This window comes from Lepeophtheirus salmonis, chromosome 3 (assembly GCF_016086655.4).
Source record: "Lepeophtheirus salmonis chromosome 3, UVic_Lsal_1.4, whole genome shotgun sequence".
Taxonomy (NCBI): Eukaryota; Metazoa; Arthropoda; class Copepoda; order Siphonostomatoida; family Caligidae; genus Lepeophtheirus; species Lepeophtheirus salmonis.
Window position 1 is genome coordinate 21,140,221 of NC_052133.2, and position 20,022 is coordinate 21,160,242.

At 29.0% G+C, this 20,022-nt stretch overlaps 1 protein-coding gene across 2 annotated transcripts in view; it reads right to left on the reverse strand.

Annotated features, from left to right (window-relative positions):
* LOC121114617 (uncharacterized) overlaps positions 1–20,022 on the reverse strand; it is a 48,417-nt gene that overhangs the window by 15,214 nt on the left and 13,181 nt on the right. For both annotated transcript variants that reach the window (XM_040708641.2, XM_040708642.2), the window contains exons 2-3: positions 1,999–2,140; positions 1,861–1,928 (exon numbers count right to left, since the gene is read on the reverse strand). In XM_040708641.2, coding sequence (XP_040564575.1) covers positions 1,861–1,928; positions 1,999–2,140 — 210 coding nt within the window. The remainder of the gene's footprint in view (positions 1–1,860; positions 1,929–1,998; positions 2,141–20,022) is intronic.

Genomic DNA, 20,022 nt, shown 5'->3' on the forward strand with positions numbered 1-20,022 from the left:
TTAAATGAGACCCATCCAAAGCGAATTAGTTTATTCCATTAAAAATCATTACAGTCTCAGACCAGTCCCGAATTTTCAATGTATCCACTTTTTTTTCTTTTTTTAATATGACACACTGAGCTTAGGCTAATCACGCTCGTTGCTAATATAAAAACACTGAAGGATTAACTAGGTAATTTTTAATATATATTATATTTATTTAATTGAAGCTTATATTACAGAGTTAATAATAAAATCATTAGATTCAGGATTTCCTGTAGGGATTTAACTCCGACAAATCCCAGGATCACGAGAGAGAAACATTCGTAGATACTTATAAAAAGTGTTCATAATGATTATATGAATTACATTGTGTTTTCTAAAATGCTTTAAAGTAGGAGACGATAGACAAACTTGGATTAAACATATACATTGGACAAAAGAGTAATTAACCACTTGCTTATGTTATTTGGATATTTGTTTTCAATTTACAAAGAGTTGAAATACATTGGTACATGGAGGTCCCTGGACATACAAAACATGTATTTGTAAGTGGAAAAATAATAAAATGACAAAACAATGCGTTTAGACATAAAATTTTACTCCTCTTCCTAAATAAATATATATAATTGATAGGTACGTGAATTACGTAAAAGTTAGTAATCTGGAATATATTTGTGTTGGTCCTTATTTATTCGGTCCAGTCCAGTTTTATAACAGATCCCAGGGATGTCTGCAGAGGGTGGGCTGGGGGTGGGGGGAGGTGGCTATTTTAATTGCTTTTATTTTTTATTTAATATAATTTTTCTATATTTTATAAGTGAACTATGTTACTGGATATTTCGTCTATCAAAGTAGCAACCCAATATTTGATACTTATATTAATATGAATTCTATATCCAAGTTAATTTTCTAAAGGGGGGCTACTCCTTCTACATAATATAGTTTTGTTAACCATTAGGAGTGTAATTTAGCATTAGTACCAACAATATTAAAGTATGAAATTTATTGAATATTTTCACGTAGAACAAAGTTAAGATGGATATTTAATTTTATACAAAATTATATGTATAACGAAGCTCCAAAGGTAGTCGACCTCTCCTTTAGACGTAGTCATTTGAAGAATGCCCATTGTTTGTTTAATCTTCTAGTATTTGCATGGAGTATATATTTGCAACATATTTCGAAAAAAGAGAGTACATATAGAACAATATCCGTACTTGAATAAATATACATTTGATAAACTAGTTTTGTGTCAGTCCTAATTTAGGACGGAAGACTGCAGTCCCGTCCAGTTCAGTCTTGGTTTAGTCCTGCATATCAGTAATGAAACTTATAATGTTTAGTCCTTGATGTCGTCACTCAACTTCTTTTTTTTAAATTTTTTTTTAGAAAAATGGATAAACGGAAGTTTTAAAAGTCATCGAAACCTCAGGAGCTCAACTTTTTTTATTAATAAAAATCAAGAACAGCTGAAATCTTTAGTAGGCCTTTAGATAAACATTAATGAATGAAATACTGAAACAAGTGTATATGTAGTTTATAAACACGACGGGAGTGAGCTCTAAGTCTTACATTGGAATACTTTGGATTTAAAAAAATGAAAGTAAACACTATTGTATCAATATGAATATAACGAAGACATTGGCCATGCCTAAGGGCAAAGTCTGGCGACAGGTCTGACTATAAGTATCCGTATGTATTTTCTAAACTCATTTTATTTAAATTCCATGATAATAGTATTTCTTATAAACAAATCTAGATGTCATTTACTGCGTAGATTTTATAAAACCAATGAGTATTGTAATTCATGATGATTAAAATACCATAAATCTGGGAACCTTTTTACATAAATTCACATAACCTAGTATTTTACTTTACCTTCTTGAAACTGAAGTACATTCGGATGCCGATCATAGATTTTTATACATTTATAACAGGACAGAGCTCTGAAATTGACAAGGATTTTTTTATCATGAAGGATTTATTCAATTAAAAATATATAGTTTTAAGCTATACTCATCATAGACCAGAAAGAACTCATTCTCTCGGATTTCGATACATATTCCCAATGTTCCGAGGGATTTATTTGTAATTGCATGTGCATCTCTTTCTCCTGGGAAGAACCAATCTCCACTCCATTCGTCAAAGAAATCGCACTCTGTAAAATAGCAAATTAATTTAATTAAAATTAAAGAAATAAACAAATATACGATTTCAGATAATAATTTCTAAATTCCACATCATGATATCCAAATGGATAATATGATGACTTCAAATGATTTCAACTATTATATATTGTATGTACAAAGTACGGATTTTAGCCAGGGGCGTCTGACCCAGACATGCACTTGATTGGATGGCCCACAGGGGGTACATTTTTTGTATTAATAATAATTAATCAAGTGTATAGTGGGCATCTTTAAAGAATAGAATCTGAAAATCAATATGGTAACCCTGACAATTTCAATGATGTTTATTAGGAGAGAAAAATACTATTCATGTCTGCTTTATTAGATCAGCTATAATCCGCTGTGGCAAGGGAAGAAGGAAACAAGGATATAAACAAGGAATTTTGTGAGTATTACTCCGACATCGATCACTAATTCTACTCTGAGTCCAAAAAGGACTTACAATTATAACTCCGCAACAAAACCTCAGGGTTACGCTCTGTCTTTTATGAGCACACACGAATGTTCAATCAGGTTTTGAATCTATTTAGGAAGGACATTCACTCCATAGGAATTAAATAATAATGACAACTGCTAAGGAAAAGAAGATTCCTTCTTCAGACTACCAATTCCAAAAAAACGGGCCAGCGTAAAACACACCAGATTTACATCATTATGTATTAACAACTATCAAGTCTACGTATTTTAGTTTTTTCTATAAAGCTAAAAAGTTCATTGGCGAAATTCAAAATTATATTCTGATTTTCAAAAGACTCAAAATTTTCTTCAGACTCTGCTCACCCTAAAAACAGCCCTGATTTTACAAATTATATTAATTTATCCCATTTCCACATCATTTTTTATCTTAAAGGCATATTGGAAGCATGCTCACTCATTCAATTAATCAATCTACAAAAGGAATATATTTTGTATGTATGTATTTTTTTTCTATTAAATTCTTCTTTTTTTTCGCTCATACATTTAATTATTTTTTTCGGAATCACGTTGATTAATTGTTTGAATTTTCCCCTTCTAATGATTTCTAATAGTGTTTGTATTTAAATGTTGTTCTTACTCATATAAGAAAACACATTTCCAATCATTCATTCATTGCAACGTATTTTCATAATATAGGTTATTTTATCGTTATTTTTTCATATTAGACTAGACATGGATTTGGGTAATTTTATACTAAAAACTGTTATATTTGAAATTTTTACCGAAGAAATATAACTTTTTTTTTTGATAATTTAATATTTGACATTGAATTTTTGAAATTTATTTCCGAAAAATTTAATTTTAGTTTCAAAATCTCTGGATTTTGAAATTTTATTTTCCAAAAAAATTAATTTAATTCTATATAATTCCTATATACGCTGTTGTCCACATAGACTGCAGTTTTTATTCTATATACAAATACATATAGCCTCACCATTTGATGAGCTCATTTTGCCCTAATTTAGTTTTCTTCTTTATTCTTTGTCCAGATATGCACTTTAAATGTATGTACGTACTACAATGTTCATAGATTGTTAGTTATGTCATATATATGGTCATTTAATGATAATATATTGCTCTGATATCAGAAGAGGATAAATTTCTCCTATTTAGGTTTTTTTATGATCTCAAGATAAGCCTTTTCTACATTCTTAAGAAAAGCCTTTTCTTTTTTTTTGCAAACAGAGTCTTTTGATCATACATTAAATTAATGACAGTTTCCTCTACATAAGTGTCATAACTATTATTATTCATATAATTATTTTTTGACAATTATTATTAAAGAATTTTTTTTTGTGCGTGTTGATATTATTGATGGTACGATTAATCGGAATCAGGAATCGGTGTTTATTCTGGAATCAGAATCGGCATCCCGAAAATAAAGTTTAATTTGGATTCCGATTCTTATTTATTCGGAGTATTTAACGATTTATTACTTCATAATTTATGAAAAAAGAAAATAATAGATCCAACACACTCCAAATTAAGGAACTTTATGCTTTTTAATACAAAATGTAATAATTGAATTTTTTGTTTCTAAAATTTTTATATTAGAAACTTAATTTTGGTGATTTTTTTTTGATGAATATCTATAGATTTTTGAAATTTTTCAAAGATATTTAATTTTTTGAAAATACAAAATTTAATTTTTTTTTTTTTTTTTGATTTTTTCCCCAAAAAAATTAGTTTGTTGTGAATACTGAATATTTGTGGATTTATGAAAAAGATTATTTATTAAAACTGTTGATTTGAATTTCTTTTTTAGATAAATTTATGATTTAAATTTTTTTTTCAAAAAAATTCCAAAAACTGTGGATGTCCCTCATATAAAATGATATATTTTAACTATTATTTAAAATATAAAAAATCGGAAAACGACATTGTGAATTTATACTAGAATCGCATCGGTTTTTTTTTAGAATCGTGCCATCTCTAGTTGAGATAATACACTTGTGCCAGGTCAACACAAAAGCAATCTATAATATTTTTTCTTGAAAATTAATCCTAGATAACATTCTTATTCTTCAAGGAATTATCCTCAATTTCTATCAACAAGTTATTCTTATTAAGCTTTTAAGTGTGTTGCAAATTGCACTTGGAGTTGGTAAAATTTTCCGTCAAATTAAAGTAATGAGAAATGGACATATTTTTTTTGAAATACTATATCAGGCTATATATGTCTTTTAAATCAAATGAAAATTTTAATCTATAGCTAAAACTCTTGGGTAACTTAACTCATCCCACAAAAATTTGAATACAAGGCATATAATTGAATCCAGAATATGTATTTTTTTTTGTTCTTTTAAATATATTTTCAAGATAAAAAAATAGCAAAACGCGCCTATAAGCTTGATTCATGGTGGAAGGGATATCTTTTTTACCACGCAAGATATAATTTTTTATTATAGCATAGATGACGTCACTATATCATTTTTATCATCGTTCCTTCTGCAGTATGCAACTTTTTCTTCCCTTTGCAGAATTTTGCTTTGTTAATTCAGTGAAAATCAGGCTGTTTAGTTAGTTATGGAGTAATTATTCACCGCTCCCTAGCGGACAAAAAAGGACCGCTACCAATTAGAAATATTGATTACGGTCTCTTCGTTTCCCTACATGGATTATAGATTTGTATACGATATAGTCTGTAAATTCTTTCACTTAAATAAAAAAAGCTAGCTGACAAATTAAGGAAATCCTATCTTGGACTACGAGTAATATCAATGTCAGAGAAGTGCTGTTTGTAAACCATAATTAACTTAGAGTTTCCTTCAAAAGCATAAATGTATTACTATTTCATCGAATGTAATGATAAAGATGTCTAATCCCAAGAATACTGATGATGAATGTATACATGTACGACTAGTGACTCGCAGAATAAATGTGATCCTGCCATAGTTTTAAGTGGCCCAGTTTTAGATTAAGTTAAATGATTCCTTTCGTTTGGTTAATATTGGTTTAAAACCTAAATTATTTCCTACTTATTACTTTTTTTAGTACAACTTTATTTGCAATTAGAAAGGCCTGGTCTTATTGTACGGATATATGATTTGGACTGACTACATCAAGGAAACTGTATTGTGAAGGAACAACCTTTTTTTTAATACAGGAATATGTAGAAGTATCCTTTTTTCCAACCAATATATTATCATTAAGTTTCATATTCGCTGAAGAAAAAACTGCTCAATATCTAAAATACACGTAAACCAAAACTTTGTTTTCTAAGCTACAATATTCATAAATAAAAAAATTCCTTGCAAATTGAGGTACTATTATGACATAATAGATTAAAAAGCTTTTCTTGGATTCAGGGGTTTCTAAGAGTTCCCCTTGGGTTTTTATTATATGACGTCTCACATTCGTATCAAGTAAGTGTCCAACATTCAAAACACTCTTAAACCAAAAATTATTTCAGAGTATGGTGCTTGGCTAAAAAATATCAAACTACTAATTCTTTGCAAATTGAAGTATTTCAGGGTAATGATAAATTAAATTATTTATTTAGGGGATTACCTTTCGTTTTTTCAGTATATAAAAACCATTTAAAGTTATCATACTTTTGAACAATCTTATGTAGTTTCCATAATAGATGACTTCATTATTTTGTAAATATATTTGTTATGTATATTTGTTTATCAGAGAAAATAATTTGGCTTAATTATAAAGAGGTAAGAACCATATAATTTTTATTTATTTTACACATTAAGAGCTTGCCAAGCCATTCTTTTTAAAGTAAAGAAAAAGTGTGGGTTCAAAAATCTGAAAAAAAAAACCAACTTTTAATTAAGAAATATGTTAAAAGAATACAAACATTGCTTTTCAATTATTCAAACTTTAAGGTGGGAGGGGGAATACTTTACAATTCTCCGAAAACTTTGGCACCAGGATTCTCAATTAATGGAAAATAAATTGCTGTATATAAATGTGTCGTTTTTATAAATTAACTTTTATCATTCAGCTGACGTTTAAGTATATACATGTGTTTTTACCAACTTGAATGTAGGGACGTTATTAACCTTTATTGTATATTGCAAACCTTTTTTAAATACAAGCAAACAAAGTAAGGCCCATCATTAACTAATTCCTTTCATCTAGAGAACTATGATTCAATCATAGTTGGGAATTGTTCAAAATTGAACAAGAGCTAAGTCAAATTCAACTAATTAACATTCAGAAAACGGATCAAGGGAAAATTAGCATAAAAATGGAACTGTAAATTTTTATTTAAATGAGGTAGCCCCTTGAACGACGTAGGTAACTTCATAAGAGTCTTGGTACATTTTTGATGTAATTTCATTCCCCGTCACAATTTTTTTTTCTTCGAAGAATAAAGAATCTAATGAATATTAAATAACAACTATTGTTGAAGAATATTTTTATTAGATTATTAATAATAATTTAAAATGAATAAAAAAGAACAATTTGACGACTTATTAATCAACTATTGTGTGTTAATTACAAAAAAAAAAAATATTGTAAATGAGAAATTTAATTACAGTAACTAAATCACAGGTTTTCCATTAAATTCTTTGATGAGTTAAAAAGAAAGCAGTTTCCTTTCTTTTAGTTAATTAAAATGTTAAATGTGTTAAAAACCGTACCCGGGCACTTGACTGAAAGCCAAAATACCGTATTCAATTTTGTCTAACGACCGATTTTCATCATAATTAGATTGCGGTATGAATCATCATAAAATTTATTTTTAATTTTCGGCATATTGTTCTTTTGGTAAAGAATCATTCGGCAAAGTGTTCTTTAAACCCTTAAAAACAACTAAAATTGCTTATTCCCACTCCTTTGAACAAGAGAGACTCTAAGGAAAGAGACTATAAACAGTTGAAATAAATAGCATGTATTAATATCGTTCATCCATTCACACAGCCTTGATTAAAAAAAATAGTTTCAATGACTAGGGATGGGACTTTTGCAACACAACGTGACTAAAACTGTATCTATAAAATTCACATCCTTCACAATAATGTGATACATAGATCACCTTCATGCAGAAAACTTTTTTAAACTATCAGAATTGGATGTGATATTTTTTATTCTCATTTGTCGTTTCTTGCCTTGGACACTCTTTACTTTCAACATTTTGATTGTATTTAGATAAATATAGGACATCTTAAATTGAATTTTCTTTTTAGTCACAGTAACTTTTGATTGCAATTCAGGATAGAAGTTTCAATGTTCAGGGGTATCTCAGGGGGAGAGTGCTAGAGGGACCTTATGCCCCCCTCAAATGAAGGAACTTTCGTTTAAGGTTTACTTTCTAAAAAAAGAGAATTCAATCATATTATATATTTTAAACAAATTCAAAAAACAAAGCCCCCCCCCTGCTGTTCATAATTTATGTTGTTTAGAATTTAAGTTGTAAACCCAGGAAGTTGAGTGTTTCTTCATCTTTTTAAATGTTCCGAGCTTTAAATATTTTTGAATATCTACATTTCAATTGTATTTATCCACATATTATCCATTTTATTTATGGATGTGCACGCCCAGCTTTTTTATCCACTCTCAACTGTCAAAATGGACAGGGAAAAAATTAAAAACATACAAATATATGTTTTTTATGATATTATGATAGCTGTTAGTAGTGTTTGATTGATCTAAAAAAAGACTGAAGTCCACTTAATACATTTCTGAGTACGTGCTATTACCGATCTTTATCGGTCTTTTTATCCTGCCTCATTTCAGCTTTTGAAGTTCCATCAATGGCTCTGATTATAAATTATCCATTATCGATCTAACCCTCCCGACTAGGGTTGTCTTGTGTATTTTTTTTGTCATCAACTTTTAGTTATTATTTATTATATATATTGAATTGATAATTTTATCAATATAATAATCCAAGATTGAGTATGAAAAGACAGGAACTCTAAACAAAGGTCCTTATTTTATATAAATTAATAAAAAAAATTATCCTATGTAATACTTTTTTTGAGTTCATGATACGTAGAGTATCTGCTTTAAATCATATAAGAGTCAACTTATAAAAATCAATGCAAATAGTTGAAAGGAAAATAAACTCAGGGACGTCTAAAGAGAATGGGCTGGAGGGAATGTAGACCTCCCCAAATGAAGGAATTTAAGCGTTTTACTAAAAAATTTAATATTTGAAAAAAAAAAAAAAAAAAAACTGCAAGTTCAATTTTTGCAATTTTTTTCTAAATTTTTTTTTTTTTTTGTGAGTAGTTGTGGTTTTTTAAATTTTTTTAGAAAAAATTAAGATTTGAAATTTTTATTTAAAAAATTTTTTTTTTTTTGTGTGTAGTTATGGATTTTTGAAATTTTTCCCAAAAAATTTAATTTTTTTATGAGCACCTGTAGATTCTTTAAATTTTTTCCAAAAATTTTACTTTTGTGCATAGTTGTGGATTTTTGAATTTTTTTCCAAAAAAATACAATGTTTGAAATTTAATTTTTTAAATTTTTGTCCAAATTAAATCAAATATCAAATTCTTATCCCAAAAAAATTAATATTTTTTTTTTACAAAAAAAAAAAATAAGTAATCAAAACCAATGCCCCCCCCAAAAATAAAAATAAAACAACAACATAATAATAATAATATTCGTCGTGGTATTATAAATTGATATTATAATTATTTAGCTTTTACATGTCACTCGTTTGCCATCTCTAAGTTAATTTTTGCTATCAATATTTTGTTGCCATCAAAAATTAGTATTGATGTTTGTACTGTGGATTCCCTCAATATAAAATATATATAAAGTACGGGAGATTGGATTTTGAAATGTAATTGTATGGATTATTAACTTAATTACTTAAATCTTACTACGTTCTGGTCTTTCGAGAAAGATAACAAGACGTTATCTCACTTACAAAAAAATATATACTATAAATTTGTTGTTAGTTGTCGTTTTTTTTTGTTTCTTTTCCCTTAACCAGTTCATTGCTTAAAACATAATTAGCTTTTTTTAAGCAGTGCACCGTTTTAAACAACTATTTAATAATTATTCTAACTGATTTAGGCCCAGGTTTCTTTATATTTGAAAGGTTGCGTGATAAACATAGAGGAGTAAAAAAAGTCACTCGATTTCTCTGATTGTTTCTGAGCGGGGCCTGGGTTAATGATAAATCTATAAGGCCTTTTTTAAAAAAAAAATTATCACCATTTGATTTTTAGAATGACTCAGAACCAGTCTACCTATGGCCTTTTATTTAATAAATTGTGTGTCCCCTTGTTTCATATAATTATTTTTTTTTAGAAAATAAATTTCTCTCTATTTAAAATAAAATAAGAAAATGTCCAAATTTTCTCTTTAAATGCCCATATTTTTTCTATTTGTAAGTTGCTCTTAACAAAAGTTTCTGATTAGTATATATAGGTATTTAAATTTTTATAAATTTTTTTTCTAATAGGGAATGTAAAGATTGTTTTATTTTAAATTTTCCAAAGCCGTTATCATTATTCTTTGATTCTAGAGGAGAGAACATCTAAGTATATAATAAACACGAGTGTGTGCTCATAAATGACGTAGAGCAGGGATTCTCATCCCTTTTTTTTAATAATCCACAACTTGTAAAATATTTATTCAACACAAGTACCTCCTTACCAGTACAAACATTTTAGCTTCAATGACAGGGGCGTCCGCAGAAATATATTCTGGAGGCTTGGTGTTTAGATTTTTCTTCAAAAGAATCCACAAATTAAAATTTTTACGAAAAAAAATTAAAATTATTAAATTTTTTCGAAAAACACGTTCAAAAATTCAAAATATTTTTTTGTAAAAAAATTTCAAAAATTCATAGCTATTCTTACAAAATTTAATTTCAAAAATCCATATTTATTCTCAAAAAAATTAAGTTTGATTAAAAAAATTCTAAATCTACAACTGTCCACAAAAACTTAATTTTGATGGAAAAAAAATATATTTGATAAAATTTTTTGAAAAAAATTTCGAAGTATTAAAAATTTTTTGTAATTTTTTTTTTAAATATTAAAATTTTCAGAGAATTATTTGAAAATCCATACATATTCACAAAAATTAAATTAAGTGTCATATATAACATTTTATATTAAAAAAGAAGAATTTCTTAATTATGGATGCCCCTGAGTTATATCCCACATGAGATTTTGAAAGAATATTTTACGATTACCCCAAGGGGTATGCGTACCCCCATTTGAGAACCACTGACGTAGAGTAATACTGAAGATTTGCCAGGGATTTATATGTGCTCGGAGTACTATTGAAGATTGACATCGGAGAAATTCCTACCAATATCATTGCAATATACAAAGTGGGATTTATATTCCTTTCTTTAACTCATAGGTTCTTTTTGCAAGGAGAGCTATGCAGCTGTCCTCAAAAACATTATTCAAATTGTCTGAATTACCATATTGATTTTCGTTTTGTTTTTTACCAAGCGGTAGGTCATATTTCATACATCTCTACTGTTGTATGTAAAAAATTTTAAATGTCCCTTTATTTTTGGGCACATGGAGGAGTACTGATTAAGTTTAAGTAAATATTACATTCACTCCATCTGACATAGGAATTGTCTTTGAAGTCATTATAAATAAAGTATACTTCCTTCTCTAGGAACAACCGAGACACTAACCTACACACATTGAGTGCAAAAGGTTAATTTCTCTAGAGCGTGTTCTTCATTAGTCTGCGTAATTCCATTGTAATTTAATTTAACTCATGTTCCCTCTCCGAGTGACCAACGAAATCCCCTTACTAAAAAGGTAAATACTAGATATATTATACATATATGATTACTTTTCACTTTTATGGTGTCATAATAAACATGACAAAGGTTTAATTAACTTTCTGTGCATTTATTTTATTATTTTGTATTATTAGATACCTATCCGCGAATAATATAAACTTGTTTACTTTCATTTTTCTTTAAAAGGAGCCCTAACAAGTATGGAAAGGATTTTGAGTTCCCAGTAGTTTTATTTTTTATCAATACTTTTCATATGGCTACAATGAATAAAATTAGGCTGCCAAACTTTTTATTCAATAGTAACAAAAGTAACTAATAATAAAGAAAAAGAAAGAAAGTGATCAACAACGACTTTTATGTCCATTATCTAATGCCTATTACATTTTCTTTTATGTCCAAATCACGGACATTTTTTTTTAAAGTGGGGTCAAGTTTTTCCTATTTTTAGAAAGGAACATCCATTCATTATATAGTGTCATTTGGCATTTATTAAATCACTATGTTCCTCTGCCATCTATAATGTGCTTTTTTTCACCACTGTATAATCTTCATTCATCGAATATTTCCATTTTTAAGATATTTATCCTAGATGTCTATGTTTAATATACTCTATGTTTAATTTGATTGATTTATTGGTAACGAAAGTGTCCATTAAATGAATAAATAATGCCAATATCTATGACGTCGCTACTTTTATGGTATCTAAAAAAACCTTTCATCCGAAAAACAAAACAGAAACCGAAGCCAAAAGTCATTGGTGCCCAACTATGGAGTTATTTAATTCAATAATTGTTAGAAATTGATAACGCTTAACGAAATATAATTAGAATTTAATCAATCAACTTTCTTAAGAACACATTTATGGAGAAATTAAGTAGAAAAATGGGAAGCTGACAAAAAAAATAAATAGATTATACACTTCTTTGATAGTCAGGTGTGATGTACAGGTGTAGACTTGGAAAGTCTAAACCTTTGAGAAGGAAATTACTCTGCTGTAAGGGTATGTATAGTTGTTGGATACGGATACAGTATTTTTGAAGAGGAGGGTAGTTTCTTTAATACTCTCCATTGTAGACTCAAACGGTTTTTTTGTATAGTTACTTATATAGTTTGAACTGGGCGTGTATTATTACATTTGGGTTGTAATATGGGACTGTTTAGAATGTTTGACTTCACGGCCAACATCTTTTTGCCCCCTCTTTTTGGTATCGAACAAAGTACGAAAAAAAAAAAAAAAAAAATATGTAAAGATAGTCTTCTCGAACAAAAAAAGTTGTAAGGAAAAAAAAATTCGCTCGACTGTATCCGCTAGACTAATGATCAGAATGATATGAAATTTTGACATGTACTGCTTGAAGCATAGTACTAATAAGAGGTTACGTGGACTGATCAACAATGTTGCCGTATACGTGTCAGATCGGGGATTAATTGAGGGATTTTTTGAATTTAATGCACATGTTTATTTTTATAACCAATGAAAATACCAAGTTACAATTAGACGAATATAAATTAGATATTTGTCGAACTCAAGACATGTATGTATAGAATAGCATGACTAAATCACGAAAAACGTGATTTTTATGGAATCAAGAAAAGACAGCTCAAAAACAATTTGTAAAATGATTAACCGCTAAATTTAGTACTATTTTTTATTCAATATGCCTTCTTTCTTCATAAGAACTAACAGCCTCACCATGCCGGTCAACTTTACCAAGATGGAAGCACTTGGATGAGAGGTGCAAGATACATTTTTCTTCAAGACTCCTCAAACTGCCAAATCGGGGTGATGGAGGTCAGGGATGCAGGCTAGAAGTCAGCCATATTGTTGCTCCAGAAGATTTTTCATGTTCGTATGTGAATGTAATGGGCTGCTTTTTGATGTTCAAGGCAGTCTGGACAGTCAGTTAGTCTATGATACTCGCACACATGATATTTTACAAGGGCTGCATTTTTACTTCTTGCTCCAATATATTTACACTTAGAGGCATGGAATAAAAACAAAACTTGTTTATTTTTGTTTCAACTGTCGTTTAATTGCGTAATAAAACCTCACAATTAAAAATAAGGGGATAAAATCATAATTAGATTTGGTGTCCGCACTCTACGTAAATATATATGAATTATTATACTTATAAATATTTTCTCTTTTGATATAGTTATAATTTATAACTCTAGTTTCGAACTACTACGTGTACATATTTGTATACAGAAAGATTTGTTTTATTTGAGAGTCACGAAATGTGTAAGCACAATATTTGTTTGCATGTCTGTATATGTACTAAATTAAGTAAGTAAGCAATGAGAATAAATAACTACTTACATAAAAGTCTTAATGCAATGTTTCTTTTTGTTTATATACAAAACCCAATAATAATGATGAAAAGTACATAATCATTAGTGGTTGAAGCATCAATATTATACTATGAGTACATACCATCCTTCTCCTCCCCCTAATTCTCGTAACATATCAACCAACATTCCAAATTACACAATGGTGGCTTAATCCAATCAATTGAAGGAGTTTCCCTTGATACAAATTACACATTGATAAAAATGTATGCACACTCTTCTATCAAGGCTCAATCAAAGCTATTGAATCATACTCTCTGTCAGGAGTTCTCAAACTTTTATACAGTGTGTATTTTTTCAAAAAATGTTTTCCTTTAATTGGTCAGATGGAGTTGCATTGATTAAGTATGAGTAAAGAATATAATATTACATTTACTCCATCTGACATAGGAATCTTGTGTGAAATCCATATACATAAAGTATATTTCTTTCGCTAGGAATGACCTGGACACGAACCTACGCTCATTGAGTTGAAGAGAATAGTGTCTCCCGAGAGCCTTGTGAGATGTCGGGTACACTTAAACAACCCTTTCTTCCCATGAGTGAATTTATAGATATTTTGTCGTTAGATATATAGTATAATTGGTGAGATCTTCAGCGTTTTGAGCAGATAAAATAGTACTAATTAAATTTGAAAAAGGTGTTATTTGTTTCAAACTTGTCACTGTGGACTCTTAGTGTAGAAGATGTCTTTGGAGAACAATAAAAATAAACAAAGAAATGAGCGGGTAAATAATTAAATACTTTTTCCGTTAATTGCTTCATTTTTTCCCATTCAGACCCTTAAACCGTTCAAAAAGTAACAGACAGCATGATTGGCATTCCTACTCATATTAATATCCAAATGCCCATTGAATACCCCTTTGGACGCCCCTGGGTAAGACTGAGTGGAAAATATATGTTCACTTAATGAGCCTTTGCATTCTATTTTAAGCATAATGTATGAATACTTTCGAGGATGGGCTTTTTAAATATTATATAAAGAACGTGATGAAAATAGTTCTTATATAGTAATCAACTGATATATTGTAAATATGATCAGGAACTCAACATTGTTATTTGACAAATTAGAAATTATGATTTTCCTGGAATATTAGGTGATATTTTCCCCCACATAAAAGATACCATCTCGAAGGGGGTTTTCTTCACTCGCAACCTCTACTTAAAAAAAAAATGACAAAACTAATAACTATGATTATTATGCAAAGTTTTGCCATACTAAGGTATTTTAACACTGTCAAATTCAATAGGTAGAATCAGCTTTTTTTCAATAAAATAAATTTTTTGTGAATAACTGTAGATATTTGAAATTTCTTTTCAGAAATATAATTTTTGAAAGTTTTTTTCCAAAAAAAAAATTATTTCCCGTGAATTTCTGCATTTTTTTCGAAGAAAATTGAAAAATTTAACATTTTTATTGAATTTTTTTTCAAGAAATGGAATATTTGAAATTTTCTTTTTGAGCAGCTGTGGATTTTTGATTTGAAAAATTTTGATTTTTGGATTTTTTTTCCAAAAAATTCATAAACCAATTTAAAAAACAAAAAAAAATATAAATACATTTTAGTTTTTTTATCTACAAAAGTTCAAAGCAATTACACCCAATTACAGGAATAATAATTAATGTAGCAAAAAAAGATATCCTATAATTTTCCACACCGTTCCACTCTTTAATTAATTTTCTTGAAGCTATAACTTGACTATCTAACATAAATGCTACTTCATTAAAAAAATATACAAGATTTACAAATACCTATTAAAGAATTTATATATAGTAGCAATCAACTAACTTTGCTGTTCGTAAGATTCTTTATTTTAGGAAGAGGGGAATTTAAATGAGGGTTTAAATTGCTTGATTAAATAAATAAACAATATAAACTAAATGTCTATAATCAATTATACTCTGAGTCTTATAAAGAATTTGACTTATAACTTTGCAACAAAATTATGAATGTTGCAATCCGTCTTTTATGCCCACATTCAAACGTAGTCACTTTATAGTTAGATTTTATCTCCTCAATAATTAAATATTTGGAATTCTTCACAATATTTATTAACGTTTTGCCTCTTCAAATGTGTAATTTTTGTCAGTAGCATATCAATTTTATTTTATGAAGTTATTTGTTTATAAAGTTTGAAGGTTTTTTTGTATAACTTGATGTTATCCTCCTGTAAAAGTGATCTTTAACGCAAATATTGTCTAAGTACACACAAGAGAGCCAATTTATAATTCACAGAGTTGTATCTAATATGATCTACCGGAATGGTAAAAAAAGAAAACGAAAATTTCAGATGGTAACCCTTAAAATTTAAAATAAAAAACAAAACAAAAAACATTGTTCATATTGCCAACTACAAAAATATCGCATACTTTTTAGTCATAATTTTTACCACTCTATGTAAAGTGACAATATATTGCCAACTTATTTTAAAATTTAAAAAACCCTCAGTCTTGCTCTGTTTTGCCATAAATCTCTGCTCTTAAAACGTTACAAAGGTAAATGCTATAAATAATTTGTTATTAAAGTAATCAAGATACTTCATTTTTTAAGCTATAAGTACAGCTCAAATTCCATAAAATGTTATATCCTATTAAATATTTTTTTTTTATAAAAACCCCAAAAGTATATTATAAAGTGGAATAAAAGCTGAGTTTAGAGTAGCACTATTCTTTGGGGCGCCTGCAAAAAGAAAAGAAAAAATAACCTATTTTCCTTGGAGTGTACTCAGAGACCCATCCCAAAGATCCGTTTTGATTCAACCAGTAGTTTCGTAGTAAATACTTAGTATACAGACAGAAGTCTATAAATATATGCATATAATTTAAATACAAAATTTCTTAATAATGTTCGGAGTATGATCTCAACAGTGTGCGAGATAAAATAATGAGCTTTTTGATAACTAACAACTATGGTAAACTTTTGCAAGAATGAATTTGAGTAGAATATTGAGGTTTTATCAAATATTTATATATTGATATATCTTTCTATTTATCAAAATTATACCAAGGCCTCCAACCAAAGTCTAAAAGGCTTGTCATACTTATTGATGAAGGCCTCCACTTGGCCTCCCACTGTTGCTCGACATAGGCCTTGATATAATCCCAATTTCGGTGTGTTGGGGGTAGTATAGGGTCTCTTCTAGACTACTCTTAATATGCCATAGTCAAGGGGAACAACCTCAGGAGGAAGATGGCCAAACTGAAAACTTCATGCAAGCAAATCAACAATTATTGGCCTTTCTTGACCCAGTTGGCCTTGGTTGCTGTTGTCATTATCGTCGTCGTACATAAGAGGCCTTCCCAAATCTTTCCCATGTCTCCTCACACTCCAATAACTGAGATTAAGAGCATTGGCATGCTCCCTCATAGAATTGGCCAGACTTCTAGAGATTGCGGTGTCCACCTTCTCCATGATCCCAACTTTCCGGCGTCTACTACTCCCAGGGTACCTCTCAAGACTCTGCCTTATAGCCAGCATGTTTGTCATATTCTAAACAAGGCTCCAGAAGCATCTTAAGACCTTCACGATCTCCTTGGTACTCACTTGAGCGATGAGCAAATCAGTCACCCTTTGCCTTTCCCTTCCATGCTGAAAACTCTTTATTTTTGAAAGTTTTATTTTTTTATTGTTTGTTAACCAGAATAGTCCGTCCCTACTTTTAATATGGGAACCTAGTATTAAAAAATACTCAATTTTTAGTAATCCAAATTGATTACTAAGTCAACTCCACGATTTTATCTTGTACACTGTATATACTTTGGTTCATTGAGAAGGAAGAAGATTTATGGATCTTTGAATTGAATTATGTATTCCTTCAATTTTTGAATTCCTTCAAAACTTTTTTAAAGGAATTGCTTGAAGAAAGTGAATACAAAAAAAAAAAAAAATAAAGAAAGTGAAGCATAAAAATGATCCTACTTTATATTTGATAACAAAAGCAAACAAAACATTGAGTTATGGATGTATAATATACATAGATGCGAGTATAATTTTATACATCTACCTTCCCCAAGAAAAAGTACAGTTCTTAGATATATTATATGAATTGAATACTACTGTGTAAATATTTCTAAGTCAATATCCAAAACTAATATATGTACATTGTACATTTAAATGTGTATACATATATTTATGAATTTTAAATGAGTTAAAGTATATTTTGATATACATTCTATAGATTTGTTATATAGTATTACATTTATAATCCATGCTTTATGTATACGTATCATGTCAAAATGTTTTAAGAATTATTTTATGGCCATAGTTTTAGAGAAGGACTTTTTCCTTATTTTTTTAAAGAGGTTTTGTGAGAATTAAAGTTTTTTGTTTATTCATGGAATTCTAGATACCTGGATCAAAAGATGGCAATTTTACTTTTCAGACTCGGACCAGTCGAGATCGAATATTGGCAGAATTAGTTATGTATATTTATGGTTCTTAAATCAGCGCTGGTGTTTTCAATCTGCCCAGAGGTCCCAATCTTACATTCCACAGCCCGTTGACCTTTGGTGTAGACAATGCTATTGAGGGTTCTTTGTAGTGGTACAGGTGGTTTTTAATTACTCTCGAAGTCCCAAGGTGATTTTAAACAAGTTCCATGTGCCTGTGATACAATTTGGGAAATTGTTATCCCCTATCTATAGATGGGAAATCTAGCAACAGATTTTTAGATGAGTCAGACCCATCTGTGGATGGGACGGATCGGTACATGAATCCGATAATGGTCCGATAATGGAAATCTAGCAAAAGATTTTTAGATGAGTCAGACCCATCTGTGGATGGGACGGATCGGTACATGTATCCGATGAATGGTGTAATTGTGAGCAATTTTCCACTGATGACTATTTTAATGAGGGTATTCTATATATATACAGGTTGGACAAGGTAAATGCGGAATATCTTTAACGGCCATATATGGCTAATTTAACTGCTCACAAGCATGTTGATAGGGAATGCCCGGGTCACTCTTTTAAGAACTTACTTTACCATTATAAAGTTCACCCACCTATGTAACATAAATTAAATTCGATAGCCGACACATTTAACTTGTGGCAAGTATTAAATTTATTATCACGTAACCAATACAAGTCTCATAATTAGCCGTTAAAGTTATTCCGAAATTACCTTGTCCACCCTGTATATATACTATTACATATAAATTTGTCTTAGAGTTGAAATAATTATAATATTGACTAACTACCAGTGAATTGATGGTTTTTTTCCTTGATTTTTTTTTGGAGGAGAAAAGATTTATTGATTCAACGAATTCTTATCTCATCATGAGTTATATTATGTAGTTATTTCAACTAATTTCATAGATTATAATTTTACTCATCGACAAACCCATTATGCATTTGGGTGAAATATCAAATAATTATTGAAATTAAATTATTACAATTTAGTCATGCAGTTGATTGAATCTAAAATGTGCATGTTTTATATTATACATATTCAACAAGAACCTTTTTCTTCTCTCTATTTTGAAATAATTTTTTAAATTGTACTTTTTTTCATACTTTTAAAAGTCAAATCAAATAGCAAAAAAAAAGCAAAAGTTAAGATTAATGAATAAAGACTGTGGGATTTCCCCCCTTAGCTATTGCATAAAATATACTTATATATGTATAATGTAGGATCATTACAGTGTCTCAAGGCATATAAAACAATTTAAATACTTGATCTCATCTACAAATGTAGCCAGATGATTTTTCTCTCTAGGACAAGGACTTGAGCTTAAATTCAATTCCATTACTTAATTGTAGACTGGACTAAGAAGTTATAATTCAGATTGAAATTAAAGGAAAAGTTCATATATAACTGACTTTTAATAGGGTATGAGGAAATTAAAAATAAATACTATCTGACAGGTGATTTTCACAGGGAGTAATAAGTTTTTTTTTTATAAGTGAGTATTTTTTATCTCTATTAATAAAAAATAGTTTCATTCCTGAGTAATTATAATAACAAATAAAATCTAAAAGATGTTCCATTAAGGAAATTAGGGCATTTCATTATGGAACCTTGAGATACAATTTTAGTATAATATGAGTTGATAAAATTTGTCTGAAACACCACTTCTTTTGCAAAAAATCTTGCTAACTACCCTGAAATGACTTTAAAAAGTAACATTGATTCAACTTAAGAGCCATTTAACAAGTAAAATATGATGATTGAGTGTATAAAAACACGTCACCGGGTGAACTGATTCATGATTCATATACCAATAGAGTAAAAAAAAGGAGTATTTTATACAGGGGGCACTGTATAAAATAAATGAAATCTCACATTTATTTAAAATTCATTTAAAAAAAAAAAAAAAAACAACAACACG